The sequence below is a fragment of the Brienomyrus brachyistius genome, chromosome 2, assembly GCF_023856365.1.
Source record: "Brienomyrus brachyistius isolate T26 chromosome 2, BBRACH_0.4, whole genome shotgun sequence".
Lineage (NCBI taxonomy): Eukaryota > Metazoa > Chordata > Actinopteri > Osteoglossiformes > Mormyridae > Brienomyrus > Brienomyrus brachyistius.
Genome location: NC_064534.1, coordinates 46,393,087 through 46,420,755, shown reverse-complemented (window position 1 = coordinate 46,420,755; position 27,669 = coordinate 46,393,087). Strand labels below are relative to the sequence as shown.

The 27,669-nt window shown below is 42.6% G+C and overlaps 1 protein-coding gene across 1 annotated transcript; it reads left to right on the top strand.

The window, feature by feature from the left end:
- The first annotated feature begins 134 nt into the window (after nt 1-134).
- si:dkey-178e17.3 (somatomedin-B and thrombospondin type-1 domain-containing protein) lies at nt 135-27,413 on the top strand. The gene is made up of 5 exons (XM_048996908.1): nt 135-687; nt 15,220-15,402; nt 17,228-17,318; nt 23,969-24,127; nt 24,611-27,413. The coding sequence occupies exons 1-5, from the start codon at nt 453-455 to the stop codon at nt 24,714-24,716; spliced, it is 774 nt and encodes a 257-aa protein (XP_048852865.1). The 5' UTR covers nt 135-452; the 3' UTR covers nt 24,717-27,413.
- Nucleotides 27,414-27,669: the final 256 nt, after the last annotated feature.

Genomic DNA, 27,669 nt, shown 5'->3' with positions numbered 1-27,669 from the left:
GTTAAACCCGGAATAGGTTCTAATTTGTTACTGGGCCCATCTGCGGAATTGCGAGTCTGAGTAAGCGGAGAGGAGGACTAGATGACACGGCGGTCTGTTTTCCAAGGGGCGGGACGGTCAAGCCCCCCAAGAGAAAAGTGGCAGAAAGAGCCGAGAAGTTCGCGACAGAACCTGCAGTAAATACTTACTCAACATGCTGGTGGCAAATCCGCGCTAGTTCATCAGAAAATAGTTTACAATACTGCGCTATAGCCACAAGACAGTATTTTAAGATTAACATAATTACTAAATTGTCTAATTAATCACTGATTAAATCATTTTGACCTTTTCAAGATTTCAAGGAGTAACTTTTCTAATGGATTTGAATTTGCATTTCTCGACTTAAACATCCGAAGTGCGTTGGGAGCGCGTTCGGGGAGGCGTGAAACCGAAGCGCACCGACGCTGTACAGCATGGGGGCATCCGGCCGCTGTCTCTGCATGGTGCTGCTCATCCTCGCCGTTTCGGGGGGCTTTTTTATCCCAGCCGAAGCGGGATGTGCAGACAGATCGAGCCCCACTTGCTGCACAGGACGAAACAACGAGTGTGGCGACTTTTCGAAGCAAAGAAGTGTCTGCTACTGTGATACGTACTGCCAGAAAACCGGGGACTGTTGCGAGGACTACGGACGCGTGTGTCACATATCGGGTAAGCGCTTCTTGTATGATTATTCATTTGATGTCTGTTGTAAAGAAAAATTTGTCATCATGTAGATTATATGGCAAAGCAGAATGAAATCAATAATATTTTACCAGTTACTTTAAAAAAAAAAAAAGTGTACTTTTTTTTTTTTACAATACAATAATACGTGAGTAATTACGATGGGCGCAGGTGTTCAGACTTTCTCCAATTTGATGGAAAAAATAATTACGGATTACCTCTTATCAAAGCCACGCCCGTCAGTCTTATAAGTACCTAGCGCTCATTTAGGTCTAGTGTACGTTTCAGTCATATAGACTGAAAAATATTACAACTTTAAATATTACACATCTTAGTCACTATTACATACAGAAAGTGGTTACTGAAGAAGATAATAACATACAGGCACACTATACTGATCTTTGTGCATGAAATAGTGTGTGCATATGGATTTTAACATTGTAAATATGTTAGTTATGCTTGAAGATGTTCAAACGGATTATGTCTCAGCGTCAGTTTATTAAGAGTCACGGAGTCACGAAGGAATGCGTATGGTTTTTGTTGCGTTACGTAGTCTATTCAGCTGGAATGAAATTAAATGTCTAAGAACTTCGAGTAGTATATATGTCTGTAAATCGTTTAGCAGGGAATAAAACTGTGGTGATTTTCATTCAATTGTGCCACTTTTACTTCTGCATGTGGTCAGAGATGTTCTCGGACATGCGCTGCACTCGAAGGATGGCGCAATGCTGGTATCACTTTCCAGGAACCGTTTAGGTCCTGAAGATTACAACGCAGAAAAATGCAGCCAGTTTGTCAATTTTCTGAATCGGTTTATTTTTACCCTGTTGTTCGCTACAATTGCATGTTTTGGCAAATGTGAACTTTCATGGGATTTTTTCCTTCCCGTGGCTGCATGTCTTTTAAGGTGCTCGTTTCATTTCGTTACTCATGAACAGGGTTCAGAAGGTGCATGACACGAAGTCAGATGAGGTGTGTCTACGGAGGGAAGTGCAGTACGGCAATAGCATCAGTCAGTTCCTTTACAGGACATGCTTTCAGCATGAGAGTATTGTCTGCTTCAATTAACGTTACAGACCCCAAATCTGCCTTTAATTCCATCTGATATTGTTCATGAATTGCAAGCAGATTTTTCCAGATCAAATTCTATTGTAGCGTGAAATATGCTTGTCTTCCAAATATACGAAGCAGTTCTCCCGGTATGGCTAATATTACCCAAGAAGGTTTTTTAGACCAGGCAGGCTGTAACAAATGCCAATGATCATAGGGGTGAGTTTACATACCAGAATTGTAGAAAGCTTTGTAAAACAACTTTAATTTCACTCTTGGTGTTTATTGTAAAGGTAATTGTCACATATTTCCATAAAACTGCAATCTACATTTGTGCCTATTACAAGGTTTGGTTGGGGTGGGTCTGTTTATTTTCATAGTCAGAAAACAATGGCTGAAATGTCAGATAACGTCTTTTAACCGTTTATGCTTGTCTGTACCGTAACTCTGTGACACTTTAGCTTGCTTCACCTTGGCTGGTCACTGCAGACGGAAATGATGGTGTTTCTCGTCCATTCCCTGCTTGTAGTTATGGTTGGAATCTGGTCATACTGTTTTTTAGGGAGAATTCAGCGTAAAAGAACTACAGTCACAAAAGTGTATTTTTATTTAGTAATTTTGCTGTAATTGTATTTACACCTGTTGAAAACAGGCTTTATGTTCATAATGCCCCAGTATGATGGCATGCTATGTCATGCCCTATTGCATTTTGTGTAGCTTGCTAATGCTTCTGGGGAATTAGTTGTGCTATACTGTAAGTATGGACATGTGGATAATGCTGCTGTTTGATTACTCTGTACATTTAACCGCCAGGGACACTCCATGTTACGATTGTGTGTGGATTGTGCTTATGTTACATCGTGGGGACCAAATGTCCCCCACAATGTGATAAAATCTTGTTATTTTGACATTGTGAGGACCATTTTTCAAGTCCCCACAAACATCTGTGAATGCAATCAAAAAATGAAAAATGCCAGAAGACTCGTATTTCGTTTGGTTACTTATGGTTAAGGTTAGAGCTGGGTAGGGGTTATGGTTGCCATGTTGGAATTAAGTTTTCCCCATAGAAATGAATGGAGAGTCCCCACAAAGATATAATTGCAAACCTATGCGTATGTGCGTGTGTGAGTATAACAAATGATGTCATGACAGACATATGAATTTTCATCCGGAAACATTACTGAATAGTTTGACCCTGAAGCACTTACATAACTTTTTCTTTAATGGAAGCTTGGATCATTTACAAGTGAGATTATTGATTGTCACGGGAGATCGCGGGCAGAGCGAGTGCGCTGGCAGGCGAGCGAGCAGGTAACAGGCGAGCAGGCAAAAGAAGGGTAAACGGGGATTTATTGGACGGACCGGACACAGGAAACATCGCTCGTAGACGTACACTAGGTAACATCAATGACGGACGAAGGACTCAGGTAAGACACGGACTGAAATACACAGAACTGAGCAAATGAACTAGATACAGCTGGGTACAATCGGGAGAAAACACGTGGGTAATCAGGGGGCGTGGCACACAGGAGGAGCGGACGAGCCGGGCATGACATTGATGTATTGAACTGAAGATTTTTTTTTTTTTGCTTAAGGTTATATTACTAAATGAAAGAAATTGCACCTGAATTCACATTGCATGCTTGATATTTAAATGGTGGAACCAGAATTTCCCCCAATTTTTAGAGTTGTGTAGGTTTGTTGCACTTGGAGGGTTCATAGAAAATTGTAACTGCTATAAGTGCGTATCGGTGGAAGGTCATGTGGCACTACAGGCACGCTTCACTCCCAGTGCCCCGTGTCCAACACAAAGCCAAATCGGTTTGCTAATTCAGCACCCCCTCAGAAGACGGCGCCCCTGGTGGCTGCCTGTCTCCCCCAATGGGATGACAGCACAGGTCATAGTGTTAATTTTCTATTTAAGGGTTGGTATAGTGACTTCCCTTAAGGCCAGCATTTTATGTTTTGAAACATAAAATGTTTGAGTTCAATTTGGATTGGCACAAAAGACGCCAAAGGGTAAAATGTGCACGACAGCTGATAAAACCACATTCATTTATTCCCTTGCATTCATTGTTTGGGGCAAGCCACCGTTCACATGATCCCGTTTGGTTTCATGTTTAACAAGTGCTTAGAGGTGTTAATGGAACAGTGGAACAGAAGCAAGGCTGGACTGGCAATCTGGCATACTGGGCAATTTCCCAGTGGACGGAGGGGTCTGTGCCCCCCCGCAGAATTTATCGCGGGGAACCTCACAGATCCGGGCCAATCTTTAATCCCTGTCCAGCCCTGAACAGAAGGCAATATCAAGGAATACAGAAAAGATAAGGCACATTTCAAGGGCAGACAAAGTTTATTTCTGCATTTCACTGGAATGCCATGGTCCACAAGACTGGTTTTGTTTATTTTCCCAGTTGGCCTATGCTGGATAAGTGGTTTTAAGATGGGTGGGTGGGTGTTTTGGATATTTAGGTACCTAATAGTACAGACAGATTAGTCTGCAAACTGTAACAATTTGTAACTGTTTTCTTCAGGGACACGGAAAGAAACTAAACAATTTGCATTTTTGTGGTAGATTAGAGCAATTTGCTATGCCTCTCTAACTCATACGGAAGGCCTTGTGTTGAAAATATCAGTGTTTGATTAATTCAGCTATTTACTACATGGCTTGCAACCCATTTTATACCAGAGGTTAAGTTTTATTTGAAATGTAATTTTTAAGCCAGATCTGTTAACTTGGGCCAGCTAATACCAGCATGCTCCTAAGAAGGCAGTTACCTTGATCAGTGCAGGAGAGAAGTCCCAGGCACAGGAATCAGTAAAAACGGGCCTCCTCCATACAGCGTGTGACTGGCACATTGTCACCACATCACTCAGACCAGACATGATGATCACCTCTGAGGCTTCAAAACAACTGATCATGCTGACAGTGTCCTGGGAAGAGGAATCGAGGAAGCCAATGAGAGGAAACACGCCAAGTACCAGGAACTAGTGGAGGAATGGAGGGAGTCCTCACATGGCTGGGCATTACAGGAGCGGCCAAGAAGTGGGCGACTGAAACCGCAAGTGAAACCGCAGAGAAACCCACAAGGCGGTTTTGGTTGAAGAGGGCTGATCCGTGGATGGCTGCTGGGACATAAACAGGGGCCTGATCAATCCCGGCTGGGTCGCCTGGGCTGGGGTGTATGATGTTGTGAGACTCAAAACACCCAATGACCTCAGGCTACATCACTGAGGATCTGTCTCAGTGCATAGGAGATGTTTCGTGTATTGGGGTCGGTCATAAGAATGTTGACAGACAGGGCTAGAGACTAACATTCCCTGTTTTCTGAAATTATGATTTACTTGGTGTAGTAATTCTTACTTTAATGTCACAGTCTAATAGAGCATTTATATGACACAGGCCGAGCAGCTGGTGTAGTGGTTTAGCGGCCTGCTCTTCAAACTCCAGTTTTCTCAGACTATGTCATTGAGTGTCACTGTGGGCAGTGTTTGGCAACTGCATAATGTGAAACCACAGAGACCACCCAAGCAGAGCTGTATGGCTTACTGACACGTAAAGGTTTGATATCTAATTGGACCATCTGATCATTATAAGCTTAGTGACTCTCCAGTAATGATGTGCCCACTATTTAAAATGTAAGTTTTCTTGAATTATTAGGAAATTACTGCCTAAAGAGGAATGTGATGTTCAGCTGATCGTCTGGTTATTAAATAATGTAAAACATTGTGTCATTGATTGTATAATTGCACTGATTGTATGATTGCACTGATTGTATGATTGCACTGATTGTATGATTGCACTGATTGCTCTTTTCATTCTTGTGTGGCTTTTCAATTCAGCTTTTTTTAAATAGCACCTGGCAGCCAAAACCAACAGCCTGAATTGTGAGGTGCTGCTGTTGTTCTTGTCTGTCCTGTAAGTCAATTACCCTAATTAAATTGATTAGGCTGGCTTTTAAAGGTAGTCAAGCAACAATATTGCAGTCACATTTCCGGGTTTGGACTCAGCCCGTTTGCCTGGGCCTCAGTGTAGCAGCCAGGGTGCTTCTGTAGACCTGCTCTATCTGCAGTGATGTGACGTCCTCAGGAGGACTTACAGAACTGTCCAGTTACTCTGTCTGCTTTGGGCATCGTTAAATTCCAGTCATTATCTCCTCCCTAAAATTATTTGTCATTCCATGCAAGACAGACATAGGAAACAATCAGTCTTAAAGCTCTTGTGCCAGCCAGACCACTGCATCAACAGCAACTACATGCACAGATATTTCATAGAGAAAGGAATCAAAGTGCACTTTGTTATAAACGGGACAGGACGAGAAGTGGCTCAACATCACAGAACTGAAATGCAAAAATAATCTATTTTTGCAGATGACAAAACAACAAAAAAGCAGGGAAATGTGGTGCTTGCGTTGATCTCATGGTGCCGGCCGAAATTTGATGTAATACAGCTGGTAGGGAGACAGGTGCAAGTAATCAAGGCAAGAATCCCGGTCAGCTGACCTCCCCTCCTGTGACATTCCTGCCCCCGAGTCTGCAGCTCTGCTTTCACCATAGAGTTATTCTGCAGTCCAGTCCAAACACCCCCCCACACACACATACTTTGATTAGCACTCAAATGGCCCAGTTAGGGGCCCCTACCCACGTCAACCTAGGGCCCAGACAAGTTAGTCCACCCCTGCTTACCTCCAAATATATTGTTTTTGGTAAAAAGCTGACATGTAAAAAATAGTAGTATTACAAACTTTGCCTTGAACTGTCATGCTTGTTCTGAGGGGAGAGATTAAACCTGTATGAACACAAACACGTCTTTGCTTGGCTGGTAACTGGGATGTTCTAAAGCATTTCCCCTTCCAAGTGACAAAATCATCACCTTCGGCGAAATGTAAACACGACCTTTATACTTGATTGTGATGAGCATTGGCGCGTGATAGCTGACATTATTGTCTTTGTGCTTGTATGTTGGAATGGCATAGCAGACATGAACCATGGACCATTTTCAGGAAACTAGCTTGACTTCTTATACCTCCGGTGACAGAGCACTTTGTTAAGAGACTCTGAGTCATTTTCAAATTAAAGCATTTCACGGATGAGATCTTAAAACCTCTTTTGGCACTGAATCAATAGGGGCAGTGAGTCCCACGGCCGTGGCCTAATGCAAGCTCATGTCAGCTCGAATTTACCATACTTTTTTTTTTTTTGCTTAAATCACTTGCATTATAGTCAAGCTTTACTTGTAAATAAAAGTAATTGCTAAGAGTTTTGCCACAGGTCATGACCCTCTAAACATATGTTGCATGCAGGGCCAGTGACAACACCCTTTGGTAAATGTATGGTGAATATAAACGTGATTTAAATATCAATACTGATATTGTTGCATCTTGAGATCATGCTGAGTTTAAAGAAATTCAAAGAAAGGAAATGATGATGTTAATGCGTTGCCATGACTACTCAGTGTGATCCATCATAGCTGCTAGCTGAGTACAGGTTGTCTATTGCTCCATTAGGTGCCATAGGTGCAGATATATGGTTTCTTAGGGAAGCCTGTGTTCCTGAGAAAGACTAGAAGAAGCCTTCTTCTCTTTACAGCTATCTCTCCTGCTCAGGAACAGGGCCAGCTTGCTCTGTGTCCTCCTCTTACTGGGCCCCGGAGAAGTCTTCCAGCTGCTGTCTGCCACAAATATGTACCTTGTACATCGGCAGGGTTTCCTAATTCATCCTGGCATTTGCACATAGAAATATCAAGGCCAGAGCTCTCCCTCGCCTGACACTGGGCCTCAGGCCAACACTGTCTCATTAAGCAAGGCCAATAGCTCAGAGGGCTCTTCTGCGATAGCTTCTCTCTGTCCTGCACACTTTCTTTTCAGGCCATTGTAATCGGGTGACACTGTATTGCAACATATTTGAATATACCATTTTTAACCTGTTTTTGTAAATTATTACTGCCAAATACAGCATCCAGAATAACACTGAAACTTCAGATATGGATAAAAATGTTGTATATTTTGTAAGTATAATGAGTCCATCGTGCCTTGGAATGTTTTATTATATGGTGAATTGGAAGTAGGCCAGCAGTGATAGTGTGAAGTACTAGCTGTTTATCATAGTGCAAGGATCAGCTTTCGATCCCAAAGATCACAAGCAGGACGAGATTTTCAGTGTTGCATGAAGAAGAAATGCACGAAGGTGTAAAATTCTCCAGGGATTCGAAGATTAAATACAAGATGTTTTGAAATGACTTTATTGGCAGGCTTGGGAATTGAGAGAACATGGCGTCTGAATTAAGTTTTAGAAATTGGCTTAAAGTACAATTTTATATAAACCTTTTCTGATACCTGGGTGGCATAATCTACCCAGCCAGCTGCTGTGGCTCAGGTGGGTAACGCTAAGGGTTATATTGTAGTCACAGTGTTGCTAATGTTTAAACCTCCAGAAGAAGAATGTTGAGTTTGCGCCATGTGTCTCTGAGTGTAGGTATGGGGTTTTTGTTGTCTGCAGCTAGATATATGTGTGTATGCAGTAATTTACAGCATCAATCTCCACAGAACAAACAGTACCCCCTCCCCCCATGGAAACACTGGACAACTGAGTCCTACAGCCCAGAACTTTTTCTGAAATCCTTGCATTGTCTCTGCTGGTTGAGCTGTCTGTGTTCACCTGCTCATTCATGGTGCAGCGACTCGCCTACCTTATTGTGTAAGGATGCACCTATTTATACAGGTGTACATTTTAACAAAGTACTTTTGGTTGGATGCTTAATCAATTAATCAATTAATGCAGCGTATTCTGGAATTATGAAGGAAAAACGGATCACACTTATGTGCACTGTATTGAAATGAAGTGCATCACTTTGGATAAAAGCATCCGCTAAATAAAATGTGCATTTACTAAAACAAATACACTGCATTTCCAACCCGTTCTTCTCTGTATGAATGAGTGTAATTTGCCTGCAGCTTAAAAGAAGCATGAAATATTTGAATATGACATCATAGTTTAGATGGACCTTTTATGGGAGGGAAGGTCCACTGTGTCAGTCATCTAATGGCCTCCAAAAAGGAAGTGTTCACCTCTGGAGGGAGAAATGCTGTCTCCATACAGAGTTAAAGAACATCTGACTTTCTATTCATTTCCTGTTTTGTCACTTTGACTCTCCAGCATTGCCCTGCTTCCATCTGTCTGCCCAAACAATCTAGGTCCCTGTACATAAAGAGCAGGGGTAACTGCTCTTGCTGCAGCAGACACTGTCCATATGCTTAAATGCCCTGGGAGAGGCAAGCAGGTGTACAGGAACCACTATCAGCGCTGGGTAAATTTGCAGAACTAATCTGGAGGAATCTGAAAACTCTACACTAGCTTTGTACTCCAGATGAGTGTGAGCCTGGGAATGGGCTTTGGCGGTGACTTTAAAGAGCTGGCAGTGACGTCCGTTTGATTTGGACCTTTAAATAAAGACTGCTCTAACAAATGGCCACCAGAATGAAAATGGGAGCCCTTTTTCAAGACACAAAGTGCATTCAGCTAAAGGTCAAATGAATACATCCATGGTGGATTGTTGTGCTTTCTTTTCTGTCTGTCTGTTTTGCTGTTTTTATATGCTTAAAGTGCTGCAGCTTATAGTATCAGGGCGTTAGTGCTCTAACATAGTCAGCAATTGCCGCAATCATAGTAAAAACGTTCTCCTTCTGTATCGAAGGACTGGTAATTGTAAAATGGGGTGTTATTCTTCGCTGCTGAAATTATTCTTAGTATGTTTTAGTCATTCTCAATATCTAGAAAGTACTGAATCTATATTGCTCATGGGAGCGTTACAAAAAATTTTTTGAGGACCGAATGGAAAATGATTGGTTCAGAGACACAACCAATCAGATTGTAGAGGAGGTGGATCCAAGCATCTAGAGGAGGCAGGACCAACCAATCAGATGTCTTGGTCCCGCCTCCTTTAGTTGCTTGGGCCCACATCCTCTGCAATCTGATTAGTTGGCTGTATTAACTTTAAACAGAATTATTGCTGTAGACCCCAGGAATACAAAATAATATATATTACACATTAGGGATGGGACAATTATTCGACGTAATCAACGATGTTGATTATAAAAATGCGTCAGGTGGAATTTTAGTGTCGACGTGTTGTGGAAAACTACGTAAATGTTTTGTAACTGCAATGCACTAAGTGATGTTAAACGTATAAGTTAACGCTGTCATTTTAACAATCGCGTAATAAAACAGTCTGCTAATGACTGAACTTTACTGTCCACCTGATGATCTTTTTGCCACTTGAAAGCTACAATATTTTATTTATTGGACCTACAGCATGGTTTTCATGTACAATACAAAGTTATTCCGCTAATAAGTTGGCTAGTTGTTTCACTGCTGGCACTGTTAAAACTATATCAATTATAGACTGAATTCCGATATAGTTTTGCCTAATCTCGCTGGTGCCAGCACTGCCGTACTATTTTGTAAGGCATGCACTGGCCAATCATGTAGCCCTTCTCTCATAAATATTGAGACATCTCCTACCACCCTGCAAAAAGGATATTTGCCGCCCGCCCTGCCCCCCAGTTTCAGCAGTTTTATATTTTATGTTTACTTATTCTGTCATATAAGAATAAGACAAATTATTGTTTACTACTATTCTTACACACTAGCCTAAATCGTTCCTTGCTCACTGAAGTAAGCTTAACTATGAGCTACCTTTGCTAGTATTAAAAACATGTTTCTCTAGTTATGAAATCATCTCATGTTTTAGCAACTGTTTCAACATTAAAGTCAAATTGGTGTGCTGAAATAAAGTAAAAACTATTGCAGTGATTATTAACTTCAGTTTAACATAGAAATCCTATTGAATCTCATAAGATTTTCCTTTTTTGTTAATAATGCTGTAATGTTTAAGAAATGTTTTAATAAATTGAAATGTTAATGAGAATTTCAGATTTGTGTATGTGGGGGAGTGGGTGAATTGTTGTGTTAAATGACTAACTTGAAAATAATTGCTTATCAATAAATTTATCATCGGATCAATCTAAAAATTAGTTGTTAAATTAGCCGAATAACCGAAAAAATAATCGCTAGATTAATCGTTTAAAGAATAATCGTTTTTCTGACAGCACTATTACACATACACAGAAATACATAATTACATATATAATTAATACATAACTCAAAGGACATTTGAAAGCACAAGTTTTCCGACCATAGTTGTGCAAAACTGGCCAACAGGCATACTAATTATATTCATTTCCTCTAAAAAGTATCTGCAAATGATTGCAGATTGCAATCAAGTTTTGGCTAACAGGGAGGAGATATCTTGCAGATTCCATTGTACTCATTCAGACAGGAAGTGAAGTCAAGTGAAGCACCATTTTCTCTTCGTGTATTGCGTATTGTTGCTAGACGGCAGATCTTTCAAGAACAACACTTCCTGGAATTTTCATTTTTTATAGGGTTTCATATTTCACTTTGGGAAGATTTCAATTTAGATATGTGGTAACAATCCAAAAGTTTCATAGGTTACCTTTAACGCGATTGTTTATGTTCTGTATGCTTTGACCATGTTACAAAAAGTATAGAGACTCACTGAGTGGCATGGTGATGGTGTGAATGCTGCTTATGAATGTTCTATGAATGCATTATGAAGGTGCACTGAATGTTCTATAAATGCATAATGAATGCCTTATGAAGGTGCACTTAATATAAAGCTTTACCAAATAAATTAAGGCTTGCATGTGCAGCTTTTCAGCGTGGTTTGCCCTTTTAATAATTTTCGCTCTAGCGGTGGTGAATTGAGCTCACTGTGGTGCCGGTGGACATGCTGAAACATGTTCGTTGTGCTATTTGTGTATGTTATCAGTCTTTTACAATGTCTCAATGCAGTTTTTGTCTTGTTTGTGATTTTCTCGCCGTTTTCGTCTGTGATTACCGGAAAGCTAAAATGCCGCCACACCGCCGATTTAAGATCGGTGCGTCCTCCATTTTCAAATTCGCTCGCCATGTGGCATTCGGTCAAAACCAAAAACTTACGTGTACGTCGTCGACGTGAATAAGCAGTGACATCTGATGTCAAACTGACGTTGTGAAATAAAATGTAATATTACAACAGTTTTGTCTGTTAAGTAAAGTACCGTGAAATACTCCTAAAGTAACTATTAAGTTTCCACATCAGCCGGTTTAAATCGTCATACGTTTACATCGATTTTTACATCGATTCGTGATTCATTGTTACATGCCGAACAGTCACTGGTATTTGGTCATTTCTGATTTCCCCCCAAAGTCGTGGAAATGATGAGCGCTGTACAGGCCTACTAATTCTACAGAGTTTAATAACTTTTGTTATCTGGGGGTATTCTCTGCCTAGATGCCAGTGGCATTTTTCTGGGCTATTTACCATGAGTTACTGACTCCCACAGGTGGATAACACCTGGTGGTCACAGACTGGGCCCACACACACGTGCGTGTTTATGTGCGAATGAAAAAGTGCTCTGGACCTTGATGAATTACAGCATTATCTCCACGTGCCAGGGCAAATGGAAGAGTCTAGAATCAGATATCTAGAATGATTAAAGAATCCCAGAATGCATTATTTAGTTTTCTTTGTCATGAAGCATATTGTCTGGTTCTTTAAAAATACACGCCTTCCATTCAGGCAGGTAGATGTCCTGGGCGGTGTGGAGTCTCTAAGGGGAAACTGAATCCCTGTGAATGTGCACGGCAGTGTTGTGGGAAACCCAGTTCTGGCACAGTGACGCTTGACTGCTCCTTGGTTCCTTGCCCAAGCTGCTAATTGCCATCTTCTGATAGTCTGACTTCAAACATTGCATGGAGGGACTGGAGTCTTTGCACAAGTCTGTACAGCAGCAGGGTCTGTGGCTGTGAGTCAGGTCTGTGTCCCTGCTGGGAAGGAGCCACGCAAAACGACTGTAGCACTCAGATTATCACAGTGCATCAATTATTACGTGTCAGTGTGCAGCTCATCCAATTAGGGGACAAACTCCAGGTGCGGCCCGGCTAACAGATGCTGTTCTTCATGTGTATTACCATTATTACATCTCTCCCCCTGCCCTTCCATCTCATATCTGTTTAACCCTAGGTACCCAGCACGAGATGCAAGCCCATCACAGGACTATAATAATAATAAATAATAATAATTGGGCATGGAGTATGTTCCTTAACCAAGTGAATAATGTGATGAGAAATTTCTAGATGGCTCCAGACTACAGAGGGCTGAACTCACTTTGAAAATATTGTTTCCCTGGCCTGTGTGTAATCAAACAAATATGTTCCCTGATGCTTGTGGCTGTGTATGGGAGGCCCGTGGGTTTATTACAGTCAGCTCACTCCACACCTAATTACAAGCGCAAAAGAATACAACAGCTTTGAAGATAAACAGGCACGACAGAAATCTGCAACTGCTTGTCTTTTTAATAGAAACGGTTTTTGTCCTTGTAATCCTGTGGCCTAGCTTGTGTATTAGACTGTACAGCAGACTGCTATATAACCCATTTAAACTCATAATCCATTCAAATAACATATTTTCAGAGCAGACCAGCCAGCTCAGGGATTTATTATCCATTTCAGTGGACAGCATTTTTTTACAGCTAAGCATATGTGCCCCCTGCAGGTCAATAATGCACATCCTGTTTCAATTCCCCATATAGTCATTAATAATAGTGACTAATGTTGATAGCATACATGCAATAAATCTGAGGGGCACTGAAAGCGGTCACATGTCAGAGCTCAGTAGAGCTGGGGAGCCCCGAGTTGACACACAGGAGTTGTGCTCATGTTTGCTTATGTCAATGTTGCAACTAAAGTCATTAGTAAACAACAAATCATCTCATCCCATGTTTCAGTGTCAGTTCTATATCCCATAATATGTGTGTTAAAGGAAAAAAACATGAAACAGGGCCACTTAGAATACTTAACGCTTTATATAATATTATAACTCTTAATATAATAATATGACACTTTATATAACATTGCTCCCCAGATCCCAGCCTGCACACAGTCCGTTCCCCGTCTCCCAGCCTGCACACGGTCCGTTTCCCGTCTCCCAGCCTGCACACAGTCCGTTTCCCATCTCCCAGCCTGCACACGGTCCGTTTCCCGTCTCCCAGCCTGCACACAGTCCGTTCCCCGTCTCCCAGCCTGCACACAGTCCGTTCCCCGTCTCCCAGCCTGCACACGGTCCGTTTCCCGTCTCCCAGCCTGCACACAGTCCGTTTCCCATCTCCCAGCCTGCACACGGTCCGTTTCCCGTCTCCCAGGCTGCACACAGTCCGTTTCCCATCTCCCAGCCTGCACACGGTCCGTTTCCCGTCTCCCAGCCTGCACACAGTCCGTTCCCCGTCTCCCAGCCTGCACACGGTCCGTTCCCCGTCTCCCAGCCTGCACACGGTCCGTTTCCCTTCTCCCAGCCTGCACACAGTCCGTTCCCCCTTCTCCCAGCCTGCACACAGTCCGTTCCCCTTCTCCCAGCCTTCACACAGTCCGTTCCCCCTTCTACCAGCCTGCACACAGTCCGTTCCCCGTCTCCCAGGCTGCACACAGTCCGTTTCCCATCTCCCAGCCTGCACACGGTCCGTTTCATGTCTCCCAGCCTGCACATAGTCCGTTTCCCGTCTCCCAGCCTGCACACAGTCCGTTTCCCTTCTCCCAGCCTGCACACAGTCCGTTCCCCCTTCTCCCAGCCTGCACACAGTCCTTTCCCCTTCTCCCAGCCTTCACACAGTCCGTTCCCCCTTCTCCCAGCCTGCACACAGTCTGTTCCCCGTCTCTCAGCCTGCACACAGTCCGTTTCCCGTCTCCCAGCCTACACACGGTCCATTCCCCGTCTCCCAGCCTGCACACGGTCCGTTTCATGTCTCCCAGCCTGCACACGGTCCGTTCCCCATCTCCCAGCCTGCACATAGTCCGTTTCCCGTCTCCCAGCCTGCACACAGTCCGTTCCCCATCTCCCAGCCTGCACACAGTCCGTTTCATGTCTCCCAGCCTGCACACGGTCCGTTTCATGTCTCCCAGCCTGCACACAGTCCGTTTCATGTCTCCCAGCCTGCACACGGTCCGTTTCATGTCTCCCAGCCTGCACACGGTCCGTTTCATGTCTCCCAGCCTGCACACAGTCCGTTCCCCATCTCCCAGCCTGCACACAGTCCGTTCCCCGTCTCCCAGCCTGCACACAGTCCGTTTCATGTCTCCCAGCCTGCACACAGTCCGTTTCATGTCTCCCAGCCTGCACACGGTCCGTTTCATGTCTCCCAGCCTGCACACGGTCCGTTCCCCATCTCCCAGCCTGCACATAGTCCGTTTCCTGTCTCCCAGCCTGCACACAGTCTGTTCCCCGTCTCCCAGCCTGCACACAGTCCGTTTCCCGTCTCCCAGCCTGCACACAGTCCGTTCCCTGTCTCCCAGCCTGCACACAGTCAGTTTCCCGTCTCCCAGCCTGACCACACTCTCTTCCCCTTCTCTCACCAGCTATCGACTGTGTGCTGAGCCCGTGGGGGCAGTGGACGGAGTGCAATGCGCTGTGTGGAACAGGGAGCATGGAGAGGACCCGCCAGGTGACTGTGCCCCCCCGAAATGGGGGTACGCCATGTCCAGACCTCAGACAGCGGAGGGGCTGCTTTGGGAAAAGTGAACTGTGCCGCTCCTCTGAAGGTAGGGGAACTTGGAACCAATTACATGGACCCTCCTAATTCTTTAGTGATCAAAGGCTGCCTGATTCTAACAAGTATTGACTTTGTAATTTTTGACCTATGATTTCTATAAATGGTCTTAGCTGATAATGATCCCCTTCGCTCTGTTAGAATCATGACTTTATGACCCAAAGAATTCAGCTTGTAAGCTGCCGACAGCAGTACACCTTTGATAAACCTTGGGCTGTATCAATGATCCTTAATCATTCATTAGTCATATTACATAAAAACATTGCTTCATATATCACATGTTGGCTGTACTGTCAATGAAGTGGTGATGGTGAACATTAATGAGCCAGCATGCAGACTAGACATGCACACATGATTTAGAAACATGTCTTCACTTTAAACTGTGTGTCTAGGTGGAGACCCACACGACGTGCCACCACATGCAGGGGCTGTGGTGTGACAGTGCTGCCCACCAAAGAACCATTCCACCCTATTATCATTAATAATAATAATGTTAAACGGAATGCTGGGGGCCAGAGAGCAGGTCAGCTCATATCCCAGGAAAGGTCTAAGGGCCTTGCTCAAGGGCCCACTGCTGACATGACTATTCTGCCAGCCAGGGGATTTGAACCCACAACTTACTAGATATAAGTAAAGGTCCACATCGCTTGACCCTGGCCAGCTGCTAGTACAGCAGCACTAGGACTAATGTTCAAGAAAATAAACAAAAACCTTCATTTCTGACCTCATTGGCTTAATTCCTAACCTCATATAAATTATGTAAGAATGAAATAAGTGGATGTGGGGTAGCGTGGTGGTGCAGTGTCACCTCCAGCCTCTGGGACCTGCGTTCGAGTCTCTGCCGGGAGTCTGTGTGTGTCCTGTGGTTGTTCTCCCCATGTTGTCGTGGGGTTTTCTCTGGATGCTTTGGTTTCACCCCCCCCCCCCCATAGATATGTCAGTGAGTGAATGGTGTGTGAGTGTTCCCTTCGATGGGTTGGTGCCCATAGCCTCCTGGATAGACTCTGCCCCCCCCCCACTCCAACCATGAATAGAAGAAGTGGTTTCAGACAGATGGAATTAGTGGATGTTTGAAAAAGGTTTTTCAGTAATAGAGTGCAAATCAAAAATTCCATAAGGGAGCCAAATATTTTGTTCACATTAAAGGCTTAATTTCTTGTCGGGGACTAAGCACTGAAAGCAGCACGCTTTTAACGGAAATCTTTGTAGCCCTGGGTATGTTTTCCAACAACAGCATAGCTTTCCTGAGGCCTTGCAGTCTCTGTTTTCATTCTCGGGAGCAGAGTGACCATTTCAACCCGGCTGCTATGCTCACAGGCCACATCTGGTGGCTCAGCTTTTCACTGCTCTGTGCCAAGTCTCAGAGGACACTCTGTTTATTTTCTGTTAGAGCACTTGTTATTTTCAAGTGTCTTGTTGCTCTCTTTTACGTCTTGAAGTCGAGTTTGCTGGCTGAAAGCAAAGATGCCCCAGTACAAACCCTCTGCTTACGGTCAGTTCTGTACCTCCCTACGATCACCCACATTTTCAGTGATAGCAGTAAGTTTCAGATCCACTTGTTTGTTTCAGCACCTCCTCTGCTTCGCTTTGCGAATCTGTTTCCCTTTAATGTTGCCCTGCCCAGTTGTGTTACCTCAATGTGAAACACTACAGTACTTTGCAGTGTTGTGTCCTGCTTCAGATGTACACCTCTCATTATTTTCCAAGTCTTACGCAAAGCTGACTCCCCAGATCCCGGATGAATCTCTTCGTGATTTCCCTGAATCTCTCTCTGGAAGACATTAAAAAGTAATTAATGGTCTCACTCCCGCCCACAGAGGTGGCCAGAATTCTACCTGATTCATTCAAAAGGAACTTCAAGGACCCATGGAGGCGGCCACACATGCTCATGAAAGAGATCAAGCACAGGTAAGTCCCATGCCAGCTGCCTGAGCAAAATTCACATGACGTCTTCGGTTAATTATATTTATCTATCAGTGTATGGTGTATTTATGTCTTCTTCCTCAAAAGAACAGGAATAACCAATTGTATTAGCAGTAATTTAATTATGTCTTATGAACAGGAAATGAATGGATTTATATGAATATATGTGTACATGTGCTACATTGTTACCATGACTACACCATTTTATCCCATTAACTTAAGAAGGGACATACTTTAATCTGCACCAGCTGGCTTAATGCTGATCCCATTTGATCCCCTTGTGTGTGGATCATGCACAAGGCAGCGATCCAAAGCAGTACAGAGTGACATTTGATATTCTTGTAGTGATTGACCATGGAATAATCATGGTCCCCAGGGTATTATTGGCTTCCCACTGTGGGTTAGTCAGCTGCATCTGAATGACACGTGAATGTGCTCTATTAAACCCTGAATACTGCCCAATTCTCCATGCGTGCGTTAGTGTTTCCCTGAGCGTGGCAGCACACAGTGCCTGGGGACAAACAAGTCATGCCTCTATGGTGGCAATAGAGACCTGCAGTGGGTATTCAAGAACATAAGAACACAAGAAATTTACAAATGAGAGGAGGCCATTTGGCATATCAAGCTTGTTTGGAGAGAACTTAACTAATAGCTCAGAGTTGTTAAAATCTTATCCAGCTCTGATTTAAAGGAACCCAGGGTTTTAGCTTGCGCTACACTAACAGGAAGACTATTCCATACTCTAACTACACGCTGTGTAAAGAAGTGCTTCCTCATATTAATTTTAAAATGTTCTCTCACTAATTTCCACTTATGACCATGAGTTCCAGTATTTAAACTAATATTAAAGTAACCATTTGACTGAACAGCATCCAGACCTGTTAAAATTATATATACCTGGATCTAGTCCCCCCTTAGTCTCCTTTACTCGAGGCTAAACAGATTCAGCTCAGCTGACCTCTCATCATAAGACATTCCTCTAAGACCAGGAATCATTCTCGTAGTCCTATGTTGCACCTTTTCTAAGGCAGCAATGTCCTTCTTAAAGGTATGGTGACCAAACCTGCACACAATATTCTAGGTGGGGTCGTACCAAGGAATTATATAATCGTAGCATCACCTCCCTTGACGTAAACTCCACACACCTAGAGATGTAACCCAACATTCTATTGGCCTTTTTTAAATGCTTCCCCACACTGGCGAGAGTGGGACATGGAAGCATCAACATACACACCGAGAACTTTCTCGTAATCAGCTACCTTTATTTCAGTGGAACCCGTAAAATATCTGTACTTTATATTTCTGCTCGCTACATGGATTACCTTACATTTATCTGCATTCGTCTGCCAGGTATCAGCCCAGTCAGTAATTAAATCCAGATGCCACTGTAGCCTCTCTGCTGCTAGATCAGTATCTGCTACACCATCCACCTTGGTGTCATCTGCAATGTATGTATTGGTGTCAATATCATTGATATAAATTAGGAACAATAGTGGTCCTAAAATTGAACCCTGCGGTATCCCGCTATGAACGCAGACCCACTGTGACATCCATCCATCCATTTTCCAAACCGCTCATCCTACTGGGTCATGGGGGGTCCAGAGCACGAGGCAGGGAACAACCCAGCATGGGGGGCCAGCCTATCGCAGGGCACACTCACACACCATTCACTCACACATGCACTCCTATGGCCAATTTAGTAACTCCAATTAGCCTCAGCATGTTTTTGGACTGTGGGGGGAAACCGGAGTACCCGGAGGAAACCCCACGACGATATGGGGAGAACATGCAAACTTCACACACCTGTGACCTAGGCGGAGACTCGAACCCAGGTCCCAGAGGTGTGATGCAACGGTCCTAACCACTGCACCACCATGCCACCCCCCCACTGTGCCATTGTGCGTCTAATAACTACTCGCTGCTTCCTGTCTGTTAACCAGTTTTCGATCCAAGCTGCTACTGTTCCTAAAATCCCTGCAGCTTTGAGCTTAAGCAAGAGCCGTTTGTGGGGGACAACATCAAAGGTCTTCTGGAAATCTAAGTAGATCACATTGTAGGCCTTTTTGTGATCAATTTCTCTTGTACCTTCCTCAAAGAACTCAAGTAAATTCGTTAAACAGGACCCACCTCTCCGAAATCCATGTTGGCTATTCCTCAGAATGTTATTTGGATACAGGTAATCTAACAATTTTTCTTGGATTATAGTTTCCATTATTTTTCTAGTAATGCTAGTTAAACTGATTGGCCTATACTTTGCCAGATTACTTCTATCCCCTTTTTTGAATATGGACGTTATATTAGCACACCTATAATCAGAAGGTACCACACCAGCAAATAATGATTTCTCTAATATTAAAGTCTCTTTTAAAACTATCGGTAAGATGCCATCAGGGCTCTACGATGTATTTATTTTGAGCTTAGCTAAGCTTAGTACCACATCAGCCTCAGTTATACATATATTGGTCAAGGATGTGGCTGTATTTCTACTAAATGGTGGTAAGTTACTCTTGTTCTCTACTGTGAATACCTGTGTATAATAATCATTAAACTCATTTGCTATATCAATTTCATTTTCAATTATAAGGCCCTTACTATCCTGCAAATTAGTGATTTCAGCTTTTTGACCTCTTTTGGAGTTAAAATATTAGAAGAAACTTTTATTATCATCCTTAGCCTCCAATGCAATCTTTCTTTCTATATTCCTCTTGGAGTATCTAATGTTATTTTTAACTCACCCTGTAGACTTAGATATTCCTGCTTTATTTTGAAATCATTAGTTAATTTCCATTTGTGGTACGGAGCCCTTTTCCTCCTGACTTTATTCTTAATTTCCTTAATAAACCACCTTGGTTGTAGTTTCCTAGATTTAGTTTGGCTGGAAACAGGTATGAAGTCCTCTTGCACTTGCAACAATGTGCTTTTAAAAAATTCCCATGGCTGTTCAACCGTTTTGCTATTTAACTCCATCCAGTTTACAGTATCTAGTTTCAGTCTCCTACCATTAAAGTTAGCCTTCCTATCGTTGTATAATTTAGTTTTGGACTTTGCTCTTCGGACACTAAAATTAACCTTGAATTTAATCGTGCTATGATCACTACCGTCCAATGGTTCTAAAGCCTCTAATTTTCCAATCCTATCCTGGTTCTTAGAGAAAACAACACCAAAAAGGGCTTCTCCCCTGGGAGGGGTATTAACAAACTGAGTAAAAAAACAATCCTGTACTAATTCCACCATCTCAAGTTCATTTACAGAAGAGCCAGAGACTGTGTCCCACTGTATCCCAGGTAAATTAAAATCACCCATAACCACCACATCATTTTTATTACTCATAATCCTGATATCATCATATAACATTCTGCTTTGCTCTGCTCCCTTGCCTGTAAGTTTTCTTTTACGTATACTGCAAAACCACCTCCCTTCTTGCCTATCCGGTCTCTACAGAACGTGTAACCATCCATATAATTTTCTTCTCCATCATTGACACTCATCCATGTTTCAGTTATTCCTATAATGTCGTAAGTGTCTGATGATATTAAAGCCTCTAAATCATGAATTTTGTTTCTAATACTCCTAGCATTTAAATACAGACCACAAAAGGTAGGCCTTTTACAGTGCCCACTTTTAATATTAATTGGGGCTTTCCGTCTGTCCCCACCTAAATTCTTAACTACCCTCCCTGCCCCCCCAGTCCCTAGTTTAAACATTCCTCAACTACTCTACACATACGCCTCCCCAATACACTGGTTCCCCTCTGGTTCAGATGCAGCCTGTCCGGCTTGAACAGGTCCCACCTGTTCCAGAAGGTTTTCCAGTGCCCCATAAACCTAAAGCCATGTTACATTGTACAACTTATTCTTTAACAGTCCATTCTTGTTTTTTTTTGGCACAAAATGTGAAAATTTCTGAAATGAGCCAGCATCTGACTGTTGGCATATTTGTACCATCACAACTGTATTTAATGGATTTAGGCTCATTTTAACTGCTTCATGTGGTAATAGTAATAAACAATACATGGAAATATAACAATATATGGAAATAATCATGTGGTTTATTATACTTGACATAAATATCTGAGGGAAATTACAGTTAACTGTCTGAGTTTCGCTGACTGGTTTACAACCATTCATGCTCAAACACTGTATTTGCTGATACAGGCGCTTCTCTACTTACGAACGAGATACATTCTGAGCGGCCGTTCGCAACTTGAAATGTTTGTAAGTCGTTATTCAACATCATTTTAAGGGCATACGCAAGTACTAAGAACTAGGATGCTGGGAGTCCGCACGATACGCTGCTGCGCGGCGGGAGTAGCGGCCAGAAGTCATACTAGGCGAAACTGGAGGGCAGAAAAAAGATTTTGATGCTGCGGACAGGAAACGGGAGCCCAAGGAACACAATTTGGACTCACAGTCCTCTTCGTTCATATGTCTGAAAGTTCATAAGTTGAAAGTTCATAAGTAGAGGAGCGTCTGTAATGCTAATAAATGGCCATTGAGACCTTGGAAAGAGAGGACACTTTACCATACTAGCAACAGAAAGACATATGTATTACTTTTAAACAGAAGAATGGTCAATCATTTAACCTATCTTTTTGGGGTGCTTTCTATTTGAATGAATGAGGTATAGACAAATAAAAGCAGCAAGTTGATTAAGGATGAAAAATGAATGTGTGATTCCTAGGCTATATTTCCTGCCAAAGTAGCAATATATCATTACTCTTCTTGTGAGTAGGATTATGAAAGGGGAAGGGGTTTGTTTGTGACAACTTAATGACATTTCTGTCTGACCTGGTAAGTTTTTAATTAAAAGTTGCAGCTGACAAGCTGTCCTGAACAGGAAAAACAAACGCGATCTGAGCTGAAATGACACAGCTGTTACCCAGCTCTGTTGTGAAAATGGCTTCTTTCTCTATGGAACTGAAACTTCGATGAGTTCCTGAAAGAGGGAGGCTGTGGGTTTTCATAGAGCCCCGCACTGCAGGCCGCAGTAGGCTGTGTCTAACAGCTGCCTCCCTTCAGCCCTGCCTCTCCCACCATGAGCATGTCTGATAAAACCTCCCCATGTTCATGTGCACATCCTACCACGCCTTATAGCTTCGGTACAGTCTGTCTGGTACAGTCTGTCTCCATTTGTAGTCGCTGTCTCTGCATTCCCAGACATACAAAGAGGAATCCTATCGTTCCATTCATTCACATTTATTTATACCAGAACAAAAAGGTCTACTATTGTACAACCGAAGGTTTTGTGATTAGTTATTGGATTTTCACACATTTGGCAAAAAGGGGAGACCCAATGGTCACATCAGCAGCTAACACAGGTGACAGACTTCTGGGGTCAAAGCCAAGCCTTTCCTGCTTCCGGCTGCTAATTCATGACAGGCTTTGGGGACCTTGGCTGGGAACATCCTGAATGGGAGGCCAGCCTGAGTTACAGATTAACCCTGTGTCCATCTTGGAAAACCATGGTTAATTTCATCCTAGTAATTCTCTTGTTCTCCTGTTTGCGTTGTCTCCATGGTTCACTAAATAATTCAGTGGGCTGTTCCTTTTATGCTTACCCAGCATGCTGGCTCAAAGAGACCAGACACCAGTCCTTCACTGACCTCTGTATGCTTTTGCAGACAGGAAGTCACATTATAACTTGATTTTATATGGAATATGTATATGGAAGTTTCACATTAGTCCCAGTGTACTGAAGTGTGTTTTGGCTCTACATAATGGAATTTGGGTCAACCCACTGAAGCATTCTGCCAAAATCTAAATGTGTTGATAAATTCTCATATTGTAGTTAATTCCTCTGTGCTTAAAAAATCTACCTTATGATCTCGTGCACAAAGAGCATGTCTGATTGGTTTGGCTCAGGCACAGAAACAATAAAAACTAATGACCTTTTTCAGGTCTTTCAAGTATAGCTAAATATGCTTGTTTTTAATTGGTATTCTTATTTCTGTGCTATCCAAAAACCACCACTTTATTATAAGGAAAACCTTTCCTTGTTGAAATAATATAAATATAAACGTTTGTAGTTCTTTTAACCTTGCGAAGAAACACGCAGTGGGTGAGAGATTGTTTGGGTGATGAGCTTTTGCGTAGTTTAACATGTCTGTTTATCTGCATCTCCAACTCCAAGTGTACAGACAACATCAATTTCATCTGAATGAACACAAAAGTCAAACAAAAAATGAGTGATGTGTGTTGCAATCCTGCAAGAAAACTGCATGGAATGTGTTACATTTCACCCTTTTTGAGTCTGCTGACAAACAAGCCCATCATTTGGTACAGTACTTTTGTGCGATAATGTCTCTGTTTTGGCTGTCGTTGTGGTGACTTATCATGTCTCTGTCGGTGTGATTTATATGCTGCTGTCATGCTCATTCTTTTCCCATACCTATGTATCACGATGTATCAAAATTTTACTTCGATATTTTAACATGCTCATTCTCGGTACTTTCAAGGTAGCTATCTCACCAGAACTGTCTGGTGTGTGGGAAACAAAATTGAAATCCTTTAATTGCATTTTCCTGTATCCAAAATCTCCAAAATTCTCCCAAACCCAAGAGTCTTCTCCTGCTTTGGTGACAGCTTGACAGCAGAGCCTATCCCGTGACAGTGCCCCTACTGCCCTATGCCCTGCAGCTACTGCGTGTGGCTGCGTATCAGCCAGGCCAGTGCCGCCTGCCGCCGCGTCTCCTGGGCCGCCCAGCTTGTGACGGAGCGCTCCGTCTGTGCCGAGTGCCAGGGCGATGCCATGGACGCCACGGGCCGCTGTGTGGGCGACGGCCTGGAGGCCACAAGGTGAAACATCTGTTTCAGTGAGCCAGCCGTAGGCTTCCTCTGCTGACAGAGCTACAGAGGGCCTGCCAGACAGGATGGACAAGAATATTATAATAATATAGCATTCCTATACTGTATGTTCTATATAATCTATACATAAAAAAGTGTGACTGTCCTTTACTGTACATCTTAACTTAATTTTGATGGTAACTGTAGAATTGTTCGGTAAGTAGAGATAGACAGGAAGGAACTTCTTAAACCCCTAGAACCCTTAAGTGGAACCTGTTCTGGAAGGAACTCTTCCAGAATTCAGAGCTTGGAGACAAAAAGCTTCTGGATTCCGCTTTTTGTACCTTTTGTACATTGAAAGCACTTAGATAAGAAATAAATTTGTATTAATAAGGCAACAATCTTATAAAATGTTTTATTCAGAAGGATGCGATAGTATCCAGCCTAAGTGGCTCATATCAGACAAGCTCTGAATGTGAATGTGGCGCCTTGCAGAACCTTCTGGATGGCAGTGACCGTCCCAGGCTGCCATGGCTCCTGGGTGCGAATGGCCTCCCCGTGGGGCTGCCGATGCCCTCAGCACTCCATGCTCTTCGTGTGACGCCTGGGATGGAAGTCGGGGGCAAGCGAATCCTGCCAGCCTCTGCCACAGGCAGTGCAGCGAGACGCGGCCAAGCGCCGTGCTTCCTGTACCTGCCTATGCTGTATCACAAAAGCATGCCTTACCAGTCAGGGCTGGACACACCTACTCTTAGGAGGGCACATTTTATTGATTTTACAAGACATCAAAACTGTAAAATAACATGTATGGAATCATCCAGTGAACAAAAAAGTGTTAAGCAAGTCAAACAAAAATCTTATGTTCTAAATTCTTCAAAGCAGCCCTCAGTTGCCTTGACAGCAGCCTTGCACACCCTTGGCGATGTCTCGGCCGGTTTGATGAGGTGGCCACCTGGGATGTTCTTCCAACAGCCCTGAAGGAATTCCCACATATGCTGAGCACTTGTTGGATTCTTTTCCTTCTCTCTCTGGTGCAGCTCATCTCAAGTCAGTTCTGTTGGGTTTTGGTCCTTCTTTGCCAAACAGCTCTAACACAAGCCTGGAGACCCTAACCCTAACCCTTTGGGGTCATTGTCCTATTGACAAACAAATGACAGTAGGTATGTCCAAACTTTTGACTGGTACTGTATGTACTTCCACAAACATTATGTAACCTGCATCTTCCCTAAGCACAAAATTGTTTAGCTGCCTTTTTACCTCTGAAATCTTGCTATCTACCTCCATAAATGCAGCTGTATTTAAATATGCATGTATGTATAAATATATTTTGCTTTATATATTTTCTTTTTTCGTCTTCATATTTGTAAGAATGCTCCAGTGTTGAATCATCTGTCTTTCCAGAGGCTTTGCCTGACTTTGTATGCAAAGTGGCACAGTCAGTCGTAATTCACTAAGTACCTGTTATCTTGTCTGACTGATGCTCTGACACGATAATCAGGAGGTTTGCAGGATGAAGGACAAACCCACCATTAGGGTAGGAGTCAGCTTGACCTGTAATTAGAGTCTCTGAGGAACCAGAGTGCAACTTTGTATTGATCTTCTTTCTCTTCTGTTTTTAACCATCTGTGCAGTATTCGTATTTACAGAGAAAGTGGTAAGGACACTGAAATGACATATTTGGACCATGCAGAACTCCTGAGCCCTAATGTTGTAAAATCCCTGTTTCTGCCTCTAAGAAAACAGTGTTTTTAGGAAGCTGCCAGAGTGCTTTAATTCCTTCTCATAGATAAATGTCTATGTGCATCATTGCAAAAATCTGAGGTTAGTTTGTAATACAGTAAAAATAATGGTGCGATTGTTATTGCCTAAATTTCTGTCACATCCAGCACCAGGAATAGAGCACAGTTTCAGTTTTGCCGATTTTCTTGTATCAATCCTCGAATCCTGTTTGAGATTTCTAGGTATAACTGTAAAAATGAAGCTGTGTTTTCTGCCAGTTTCAGCAGTTCACATGTTGTGACAGATTCCCTTGACAGATTCAGGTATGCTGAGGCAATCCAAGCTACTTGGGGAATTTAAATTGTATGTATGGACTTCGTACGTATGTCAGAAGAATAAAATTATGACCAGTATGGGTGATGATTGAAATATGTTACTGAATCCTGGTCATAAATTCTTGGACACCTGTTTGCTTCCTGAGAGAGTGCGAATGGAAATCTAGACGTAAAGCCAATCGCTTACATATCACAGGTCACCCAAATATAATCAAATAGCTGACAGCAAGATGGTGATGGTGCATTACATCATATTCCATGGGAAACTCACCACCTCTCATGTCATGCTGTTGTGCTTGACCCTTGTAAATGTGACTCATTGCAGTAATTTTCTGAGGTCTAGTGAATGGGAGCCAGGCCTCCATTTACAGGGCTGCATGAGAGTGCATCGCCCTCATATTAATAATGTGCCTTCGCGGGGGTGGGATGGCTGTGGTATTGTGCCCCCCACTCATTTCAGATGCATCTTTAGTGATATTGTCCTGCAGCCTGCACTGGTCAGATTTAATGTCTCGCATTAAATGTCCCAAGGTCCCATTTGTATTACTTAATACTGCCTTCTAAGGGGTATTCTTACCTTTTCCTGCATGATGAGCAGGCTGCATCTTCCCATCCTTCCTGACACTCCTCTGAATTCTGTTGCCTAGGTTTCAAACAGGATCCAGATGCTGCAGATCCAGGCTGTTTCATCATGGAATTGTTGATATTTTAGAACATCTAAATTATTGATCTATTAACCTAATGTCTCAAAAACATGATCTTTTGCCTGCCAAGTAACCGTTGAACAAAAGGCCCATGAATTTGGTTTTGATTACCATTAACCATTCTGCTTGCGTTTTTGTTGCATTTTTATCTGTTATCACCACTATGGGTGTGTTTTCTGTTGTTGTTTTAATGGTGTTAACCTCTCTTGCTCCACTGTCTTCACTGGTTTTTAACTATCATCCTATTGTATGACTAATATTTCCCTTGCAGTTGAAACTGGTCAGATAAATGAGATATGTTGCTATGGTGACCATTGTTCCTTCTGTTTAAAATGTTCGATCATTCCAGACTTTATTTCACAGATATTTATATATTCATAAATGAATTACCAAATGTACTGAATGTATGTAAACTCTTTGTGGTAACAGTGTAAAGTGTTACATTAACAATTGGTTAATTGGTTAATGTTGTGTACTTTGAGTTACATTTCCATTGTTTATATCTTATAACATTCCATTAAAAAATATTATGCTCTTAAATTGACCGAAAAATTCATCATGTCATCAGTCCACTTCATTTGCATGTCTTTGGACCATTAAATGTAATAGTGCTGCTATATTTGCTTTGAGAGAGATCTATCCTCATTCACAAATAAATAGCATGATTCTTTAGTGCAGCAAATCCAGATATCACATTCTTCCCATCAGTTTTACAATAGGACAATCTTCCTTCTGTTCATTCATGATTTTTTTAATCCATGTTAATTTTTTGATTTACCAGTACTCAAAATAAAGT

Coding starts and splice junctions, on each gene's coding strand:
- si:dkey-178e17.3 (XM_048996908.1), top strand. CDS start 453: ATGGGGGCATCCGGCCGCTGTCTCTGCATGGTGCTGCTCATCCTCGCC. Junction 15,403..17,227: donor ACTGTGCCGCTCCTCTGAAG/GTAGGGGAACTT, acceptor TCCCGCCCACAG/AGGTGGCCAGAATTCTACCT. Junction 17,319..23,968: donor ATGAAAGAGATCAAGCACAG/GTAAGTCCCATG, acceptor TATGCCCTGCAG/CTACTGCGTGTGGCTGCGTA.